This window comes from Populus euphratica, unplaced genomic scaffold, assembly GCF_000495115.2.
Source record: "Populus euphratica unplaced genomic scaffold, PopEup_1.0 scaffold6.1, whole genome shotgun sequence".
NCBI classification, from domain to species: domain Eukaryota; kingdom Viridiplantae; phylum Streptophyta; class Magnoliopsida; order Malpighiales; family Salicaceae; genus Populus; species Populus euphratica.
In genome coordinates this window covers 3,400,531-3,410,990 of record NW_011499849.1, presented here as the reverse complement: position 1 = coordinate 3,410,990, position 10,460 = coordinate 3,400,531, and the positions used below count along the sequence as shown (strand labels likewise).

The 10,460-nt window shown below is 32.6% G+C and overlaps 1 protein-coding gene across 1 annotated transcript; it reads left to right on the top strand.

The window, feature by feature from the left end:
- Positions 1-8,199: 8,199 nt before the first annotated feature.
- On the top strand, positions 8,200-9,851 carry LOC105120686 (calcium uniporter protein 4, mitochondrial-like). Its single transcript, XM_011018990.1, has 2 exons — positions 8,200-8,829; positions 9,278-9,851. Exons 1-2 carry the CDS (start codon positions 8,260-8,262, stop codon positions 9,737-9,739), a joined length of 1,032 nt encoding a protein of 343 aa, XP_011017292.1. The 5' UTR covers positions 8,200-8,259; the 3' UTR covers positions 9,740-9,851.
- The last annotated feature ends 609 nt before the right edge of the window (positions 9,852-10,460 follow it).

Below are 10,460 nucleotides of genomic sequence, written 5' to 3'. Positions count from 1 at the left end.
TATATAGTGATCTTTATATATATATATATATATATATATATATATATATATATATATCCATGCCAAGTGTAGTCTGGCCTATAGTCAGTCTTTCCTTCACATGTTAAATGAGTCATTACATATCAAAACAATCTATATAAATAAATAAATAAAAATAAGGATCAATACACAAGTTGTCTTCCCTAAGAGTTATAAAAACGATTCACGTGTTCTTCGTAATATAAATTTCATGCCTCCTTCACCATTATCAGCATCATCAAATATTAGTGCCGCACTATCTAAAAACAATACATATACAATAAAACCAATTCATATACAATAAAACTAGTTTTATACACACACACTTTAATACATTATTAAAATATATACAAAAAATAATTTTAAATTACATTCATTAATTTTTTTTTTGCATTTCATAAACAATTTTGAACACACATCAATGGTTTTTATGATTCTTAGATGGAGTCTACTAAATGCAAACTCATCAATCTATCATTGAAGCAACAATAAATACATAAATACCAGCAGGCTCGTGGCTCAGCGGCTGTTGGGATTGCTTGCCTTCCTTCGAGCTTAGGTTTGAATCCCAGTGGGAGTGGGGTTGACAAGTTGTTCCCTTCATGTTTCTACCGGGTCCTCTCTGTACGGTATGTCTGTCACCCCCGCGGTGCCTTACCTGTTCACTAGGCTTGCAGGATGTTCAGTGGACCGTGAGATTAGTCGTGGTGCGCGCAAGCTGGCCCGGACACCCACGTTAATAATAAAAAAAAAACAATAAATGCATGAATAGCCAATAAATTTCTAACAATATATTACAAGATTTCCAACCCTGAAACTTCCACGTGAAAAACAAATATTAAGGCCATCATTATTTATTTATTTATTTATTTTGCAAAACCTGCTCATCTAAGTAATTATCTAATTTAGTCCTAGCATGTGAAGTTTTTACTTTTTTTTTTTTTAATTTGCATCACATGGCTGAAAAATTCAGCTAATGAACCATATTTGGACCAATAAAGATAACATCACATCGATTACATGTACATAATTGAAGACTACATTTATTTTGATTCGGAGCATAGAAATCATAGCAAAGATAATGAATTTTCTCAAGATAATTTACATGATCACTCCGGTATTTTCTATGAAGTTAAAATTAAATTAAATTAAAATCATTTTGTATTATGGATAGAGTACAATTAAAACTCTCATTATACCACCAATGGCTACATAATGCTCGTAAAAATGCTCAACATATCTAATGCTACCTGGGTGAAACTGCCAGCACTCGACTTGTCCAATTTCTTCCATCAAGCAAAATGCATACACAAACATTGACAGGACTGCTTTCGCTTTCAATTTCTCCGTGTTTGCCTGCAAGGATCCATCCCCTTCAATCTTGGTTGCAGCTAAGTCTTCCCTCAACGGCATTGATGCATTCCCTTTTGCCCACTAAGATAACTGTGAAATTAATGGACGTTGTCTTGTTCCTTTGATTGACCGTATCCCTGCCAAAGTTTAATTTTTAATTGGGTTAGAGAATTAGGGCGTGATAAGACGAAACCTTTGATTCTGGACCACAGGCCTCAACGTCCCTGTATCTTTCACTGGGCTGGCCAGAGCGGCGGTGACAAGGAGGCTCTCGAACGTTGTCCAATAAGAATCATCAAGCAGAGTGAAGCATTCATGGTTATCTTCAAGACTCAAGAGGGATGTTTCCCCCCCTTACTTTCCTTGAAAGCGCAACGTGAAGGGGGTTTTTCCTCAGTTTCAGTTGACATAAATTTGGCCAAGATATTTTCTGTTGGATTCCTTTGGCTGACTATGGAAATCACCAGCAGTCCAGCACTGTAAAAGTTACTGCATAGTGATTAAGAATCAAGAATAGTAGAAACCCAGGATTCATATCTTGTCTCTGGGTGACTTACATTTTCTGATTCTTGCGAGCCGAGCCTTTACATAAGAAGGGCGAATTGTGCCCTCAATGTTCAAGAACTGGCATGACCTATCACAGATAGTTCCAGACAATGGAGACTGCTTCTGCGTGTAATTTATTGACGGGCTAGAAATTGTTTGATAGAAAAGTCACCCTGGACTATAAAATTAAATAGGTCAGCTGGACCAACTCTGGCAATCAGGTTCATCTAGATCCAATTCAAGTCAAAGTTGAGCTTAGTGTACTGTTTGTTTCCGCAGCAATGCCGTGTTGTTTTTTTAAAATATATATTTTTTATATTTTTAAATTATTTTGATATACTAATATAAAAAATAAAAATTCATTTTAATTTATTTTTAAATAGAAAATACTTAAAAAAAATGACTAGATACACACTCTTTTTTTTTTCTTAATTCAAAAGGAGTTGTTGACTCAATCAGGTTCCAGTACATCCAATTCAATTCGAGTTTAGTGTACTATTTGTTTCCTCTGCTATGTTGTGTTCTTTTTAAATAAAAATACTTTACTAGATATACCTTATTTTTTTAGTTCAAAAGGAGTTGTTGTTGGACCCACTCCCAGTATGGAAGCATTCGGCTTCTATTCATTTTCATAGAAGAGTTTTTTTAATCCATAAACTTTTGAAATTTAATCAAATAATATCTTAAAATAATGTGGTGGGACCAAATTTCTTGTTTCAATTAAAAGATTAAAATAACACCACATATAACATAAACATTAACAATTAAAGAAAAAAGAAAAAAGAAAAAAGAAAAAAGGATAGATGGACATTCACTATTCCATCCTCTCAATGTTGATAATGAAGAAATAGCATTTTTATGATTTCTTTCACTTTTTCTTTCTTTCTTCATGCATATATGTCATCTTTGCCACTATGTAATTTATTTTCTCTCTCCATTCTTATCATATGTCTAGAAATTTATTTAGTTAGTAGTTATGACCATTATTTGTATTGATCTTGCATTTAATATGGGGGTTGTTCATGCAGATGGTCAAGGAGGCTGCATTGGCTTTGAATAAAAAAAATAGGTGGAGTCTATATGTAATAGCAGAGTACATGGAAAAGAAGCACAGAACAGTCCTCCCAGCAAATTTGAAGAAAAATTTAGGTATTTAGCTGAAGAGGTCTACAGCAATAGGGAAGTTGATCAAGACTAGGGAGGGCATTGCATGCACCAACATGCTAGTCTTTGGGCTAGATTTTCTCTAGCCATTTGGGCATGGACCAAATGGTTGGATTTGCATCCCGACACCAATCAAGCTCACCCGATACACCTCTCCATGTATTTTTCCAGGTGCCTAAGAGCTGCTCACACAAGCCTTCTATGTACACGCTTTGTTCTGTGCGCACATCTTTTTCTATGCAGAGCTATAATGTTTTCTATGCCAATGGCAGTATCGTTATGTAAGTGCTATTACTAATATTTTCACCAATTACACGCATAGCAATAACCATAGCATGACAGATCAATCAATAGCTATACTTTCCTTTACAAAAAGTACTGGATAAAGAACCATTTTTTCTCCAATGAATTACCACCATCGCAAGCACAAATAATACTATCCTTTTCCATGAAAAAGGCTCAAGGGCTAGTGTATAGATACACCTAATCACCAATGCAAGTGGAAAGGAAAAACAAGCCAAGACATTCCTAGCCAGGAAAAACCTTGCCATTCTTGACAATAGCTATATTAACGTAAGTGTTTTTTGGTTTCTGTCTTAATAGGAGACTGGTTTCACAAAAACATCTCAAATCTAGCTAGGAAAAGTCTATTTCTACATGAAGTTTCTTCACTTGCTACATCATATGGGATAATTGTTTCTCTTGAGAACCAAATCTAAACATGATCTCTGTGGCGCCAAATGATTTCTTTACTAAGTAATTTGTCTACCATTCATTTAATTAGCTAATTTGTTGACCATCCATTGTTGGTTCACTTACCATTAATTTTATTTATTAATACACTCCATTGAAATTAGTTTTCGTCCAAAAACTTTTGGTATTGTCGTCGGAGTAAGAACATCTCCCACCGGACCCACCCCATTACAGAGCAAGCACTTTGAATATCAAATCAGATGCAGCGTGCTGCATGGATCCAAAATCCATCATTGTTTTAAGACCGGAAAGCGTCCGAATCTTTCAAAGTCATCTGCTCATCTCTTAACATGGGTGGTATATATCATCCTCATTAGCTGGTTGATTCTTAATTGTTTTTCATATAAAAAATCTCCCTTTCAAGCTTTATCGGCGAAACCAGTGGGTCTCTAATCTAGTGTAGTAAAATTCTTGTGATCACAATTTAGTCACTCCTGTAACAAGACGATTTTCGATAACTACAAATTACTACCTCTGGCCTGCATACGGGCATGAAAAAAAATAAGCATGGAAGTTTCATAAACAGAATTTGGCCCGTGGAAGAAGGAAATTCTAGCCATAAAAAGCATGAAGCCAGCAGAAGAAGCCAATGATTTCCATTTCTTTAGCCTTAAATTTGTTCGTATTTAAGCTAGTCGATATAGACTCAAAGGCGTAATAATTTCTTCAGGCGATCACGATGAACCTGGCATTATCAAACTCTTTTCCACCTAGAAAACGATGGTTTCTTCTTTGGCATTTATTGTGATTAGTTTCCACAATTCCATTATCTCCACCGGTCTCGATGATTGGATGTTCACTTTACTATTACGATCAAGAACACTACAAAAGATGCCAACCCTTTTTGGTCAAGGATTCAATTTAGATCCCACAACGTGGGAGTTCTTTATAATCAATCACCCACAATGAGGGACTTCCTTTGCACCTTTTCTCCAACTCAAATAAAGCACCCCACAAATGATGTTTTGTTAATGACCGGGTGTAATCTGGTCAAAAGATTCGAAGAAAAGCAGCTTTCTTTCCGCCGTGTCATCTCCTCAAATATTGGCTAATGGGATATTTATCGTAGTTATTTAATATAGAAAGTGCAACCAGTTGCTGCAATTTGAAAGGATTGGCCATGTCAGTTCAACAGTACTCCACATTGTGGTTCCTCGTAACCTAATTTACCGCAAATACATGAATTGTGCGGCTAATATTCCTAATTCATATATGGTTTCAGTAATCCCTTTGGGATTGCTGAGATCTCAAAGTTACTGAACAGTTGGGGTGTTTGGATTGTCTTGGCCATCCTCTCTACTACGCGGTGATGCAAGTGCCCGATAAATTTCTAGTTTGATATTGGTGAATTTTGTTGATGAATTTTTTGTTTCTTTTCTTTTTTCCTTTTAATTTTCTCATCTGTCTCTTAAAATTTCTATAAGTAGTTGTTCAATATGTTTTTCTTTTAGATTTAGTTTTTATTTTTTTATTACTATTTATTTTATTTAAAATAATTTACAAAATTTAAATTCAATTTCAATTTCATTCTCATTCAATTTTTTTTATCTTTTAAATTTAATCTTTATTTTTTTATTGTTATTTATTTTATTAGGATAATATTTTAAATTGATTTTTTTAATTTTATTCTTCTTATATTTTATTTCCGATCATATTTGATTTTTATTTTTCTATTATTATTTATTTTTTACAATTTCATTTCTCAACATTAAATTAGTTAAAAATTGAACTTTTTAATTGAGATTAGGTTAAAGATTTAATTGGATCACAAGCTTTACACATTAATATAGGATTAGAAGTTTTATATGAGTTTACCTTTTTTTTTATCTTTTTTTTGAATTTATATTTTTTAAAATTTTATTTTTCAACATTTATCTAGGTAAAGAGTGGACGACATTTTTTTATTTGCTTTCTGTTGAATGTTTTTACTGAATTTGAAAATGATTCCAGCAATCTCAAGACTTTTTATTTGTTGTTTTTTATTAAATTTTATTTGACAATTTTTTTCTTTTTTTTTGAGCTTATATTTTTTTAAGTTTTATCTTCCAATATTTATTTAATTGGAGATTAAGTATTATTATTTTTTTTGTTACTAATTTTAAAAATAACTCAGGTTATCTTGAATCTTTTTATTTTTCATTCTTTATTGAATTTTATTTGAATATTTTTTCCTTTTTCCTTGGGCTTGTGTTTTTTAAGTTTTGTCCTTCAACATGTATTCAATTGAAGATTGTATATTATTATTTTTATTTATTTTTTCTATTGAATTTTACACTAATTTTAAAAACAACCTAAATTATATTAAGTTTTTTCATTTGTTATTTTTTGTTGAATTTTATTTGACTAATTTTTTAAATTGATATTTTTTTCAATTCTATTATTTAATAGCAAATTTTTTAGTTTTTTTATTTAATATTTCTTATATTTTTTTATTTCAATATTATATTATTTTAGAATGGAACTTCACAATGTTTTTTTATTTATTTTTGTTGAGTTTTGTTATTCGAATGATCCGGATCATAGAGTTTAATTGGCTTGCTAGATTTGTTGGCTTTTTTTTTTAATAGAATTGTTTTTTTATTCTTTTCTACATTGAATTTATTTAGAATTTTACTTCTTTTTTTTTTTAATTGAATGATCCCAATTTAATAATCTGACTGACATATTTAATATATGCTCGTTAAAGTTGGGTCATGTTGTTATTTTTTTAAGTCTTGTTCTTCCATGTTTGATTGTCTGAAACGTCAGCTTCATTGTCTTTTTTTGATTTAATAACCGTTTTTTTTTTTTTTTTTTGCAGGTTTCCATGATTCTTTCTGTTTTCTTGTCTTTTAAATGGGTCTGTTTTCCATAGTTATTTGTTCTTTTATTATCCATTTAAATTATACCATATTTTTTTGCTCAGTCAGTTCTATACTTCGAGTCTTGTGTTTTTACTTCTTTAAAACATGCTTGCGTACTCTGTGTCTTTTTTTTTAACTAATAAAAAAAAATCTTCAGCCCGTGTCCGAGTCTAGTTGTCTCTAAGAGATGTGAATTGATGTATCTCAGAAGAATCAAATTAAAACTCCAGTGTTTTTATGAAGAAGGCTTTAAAATGATTTATTATATAAGGCCTTAAAATGATGTTAATTATGTTAAATGGGTATATATATATAGTATTTAGGATGTCCTGTACTTAACAAATTTAGATTCATCTAGAAATCTAAATTTTCCCCGTCTGACAAAATCATAATGGTTTTTTCTCAGATGAAGTTTTATACCATGTTTTTCCCCGTTTGAGCCTTCTCTCGACCATTTATTTTCCCGTAAGGCAGCAAATCTGACCATTTATTTTCCCGTAAGGCAGCAAAAGAGAAGCCTTTTGCATTATCTAAAAGGATTGGAAAGAAAGAAATATGTTCTTCATTGAAAGTGCATATGGCAGGCATTCTTCATGGAAGCAAGCTCTGCGAGGCATTTGGCAGGCATACAAAAGGGCAGGGCGATGCATGCAGAAGAGAAGCCCTCCGAGGTGACAAGTAAGGAGGTTTTGGCATGCGACGTTTCTACCGGTGACCAATGAAGCATTCATAGTCTATTGCATCATACTTGAAGTTCTTGTCTGCGCTTGTCTCTTCTCACATCTGCATTTTCTCGTGCTTCTCCGTTGAAAAAGCTCCAGTGATGTTAGGGCTACCCAACGCCAGATTTGCTTACAGCAGCATATTTTCTAGAGCTTGGTTTTTTGTTTCATAAAGTAAATCAATGAAAATGTTTGTCATTCAAAAGAAAACATATGGCTTTGATAGGGAAAAGTGTTTTCCTTTCTTGAAGAAAAAACACTCTTCACTAATTATGAACTATTATTCATGTTTTGCAAATTCCTATTACAAATTAATCATTTAGTTATGCTGCTATAGGGTAGCGCTTTTAGCAGCTTGAATCATAATTTTTTGGAACGAAAAAAAAAATTAAGATTGCAAAGAGAATTTGATATTATTATTAAGATGAATCCAAGTTAATTTAAAACGATATTATTCTAAGATTTTCAAAAAATAAAATAAAAATAATATTGTTTTTTAAAAAAATCTTAAAAAATCAAATTGAACCTCTCTTTCTAGTGTTTACAGGGTTAATCGAATAAAAAATTAATATCATAAGTTAACATTACTGAGTTAACTTATGATACCAGACTGGATTTATTACAACAGAAGTCGGTGTAATAAATTAATAATGGAATCCAGATCGGGGTCATTAATGGTAAAAACTGATTCAATGCATTTTCATTTCGCATTCTCCTCTTTTTCCCTTTATTTTTTTTTTTATTTAAAAAAACTGTATCTATATATAGACACACACGCGCACCTAGCCGTTCTCACTCATCATCACTCTTCAACCTCATTCAAGCACTTCGAGTCACCGGATTCTCTCTGTTCTAATCAAATGGCGTTTCGAAAATTATTTTCGAAGCGTGCTGTGACCAACGGTTATAGAGTTGCATCGCCTGCAGTAGCTCTAGACCACTCATCACCAATTAAATCTCTTACAACACCACAAAATAATGCAGCATCCAAAACGAAACTATTTAAAGAGTTTCTCACTGGAGATTCCGTCGATATAGGGTTTTTCCGGCGTTTCCTTCACCGTAGAGCCGTTAGCCAGTTCCCTGAATTCATGTCCATGCCGGTGGGAGAGAAGTTAAGGGAAAAGCTCATTTCCGGTGACCGGCTCCACCTTGATGGTCTGACTCGTCCGGAAGAGATCGCTGGAGAGGCTAATAAGTTCGGGATTTCTGTTGAGAATGCGAAGAAGATCTTGAGGTTTTCTCTTGTGGAGAAGTTGAAGGCCAAACTTAGAGAGATTCCAAGAGGGTCGATTTGTTATTCGGAGTTTGTCAAAATTTGTGTTGATGAGTGTGGAAATGAAGGTCAAGGTGTTGAGCTCGCCAAGTTGCTTGATCAGTCCGGAAACGTCATCGTTTTAGGAAACATTGTGTTTCTCAGGCCCGAGCAGGTATTTATTTATTTATTTCAATTAGGTTTAACTATTTGATCAACATCAGTCCTCCCATTTTTTTCCCCTTCTTGTTATGCTGTAATCTGTGCCCCGTAAGATTTAAATTATATATAATGACAAAGAAGATTAGATTATGTAAGGGCTGCTGGCAAAAAGATCATTAAATTTTACTGGGTAACTTTTGCCCCCAACTAGAGGAGGCTGTATCCTAAGAGAAGTGATACAAATGGATATGATTCTTCGAAATATTGATGGCCCTTGTCCATAGATAGGACACAGTGGTCTGTGTGTGTTTACTGTCCTATGGCCATTTGTTTTTCTAGACCTGCCAAGGGACAACCGAAGAAATAATGCCATAATCGTGATGATTATGATTAAGTCAACTAATTTATGTAATTCAGTTTATCGTGTTCATCTTGATTTTTTTTGCTTTTTAATGTACCAGGTAGCGATATCAATGGAGAATATGATATCCCAGACCATTGCTGCTCCTGATGATCCGAGAAGAAAACACCTTGAGCATATGGAGAAACTTAAGGTGATAATCGATCAGAAGGCTAGAACCCAGGTCCGAGGAGAGCTTTATTGTGGGCTGGGCTTTATAATGATCCAGACACTTGGGTTCATGAGGCTCACCTTCTGGGAACTTAACTGGGATGTCATGGAGCCGATATGTTTCTTCGTCACCTCCCTTCACTTCGCAATAGCTTATGGTTTTTTCCTGAGAACATCCACTGAGCCCTCTTTTGAAGGTTACTTCCAGCAACGCTTTAAGGCCAAACAAAAGAAACTCATGAAGATCCATGGTTTTGATGTCCAAAAATATAATCAACTTCGCAAAGTTTTTTACCCTAACCTTGGTTATGGTTTACCACAATCAGAACATTACGAACCCGGGCACCATTAGAACATGGAAGCAAATATGTTTAGCTTATGGTAACAAAATTGTGCAAATGTGTTTAGTTTATTATAAAAAAATTGTAATTTAAAAATAATTAGTATATGTTGCTAGTTTATCATCTCAAGTATTCTAAACAAAAGATATCCTAGAAAAAAATTAGAGTATATATATTTGTTAAATCCATGAACTCAAGAAAAAAATATTTAAATTAACTATGTTTAAATTAACGCAAGAAGAATAATTAGTTAATAAAACACTTTAAAATAATAAATTTTTTATTGTTATTAAGTATGAATCCTTTATCTTTTAAGGTTTTATTACTTTTTATTTTTACAACTAGGATGTATATAATATGTCTCACAAGATTTCAATACCATAATCTTAATTTAAATACATTTTTAAATTAAGTTTTTTGGATCAAAAAATATAAAACTCAAATATCTCTTAATAATATGAATATGAACTGAAAAAGTTTACAGAAAAACCAGAGTATAAAGCAAGTATAAAATATTAAAATATGAGGTGAAGAATAAGGTGTAAAAATCTAAGAAATTATTGGCTTAAACTCTTCTTTCACCCCTTTTTATAGTGTATTTTAGAAGTTAAGAGTTTAAAGAATTAATTTATATTGTTACCAACCAATTAGCCATCATAAATAAACAATTAAATTTAGAAAAATTAAGAGCTTCTTAAGTAGGAAAATCAAGGGTTATTTGAAATTAATTCT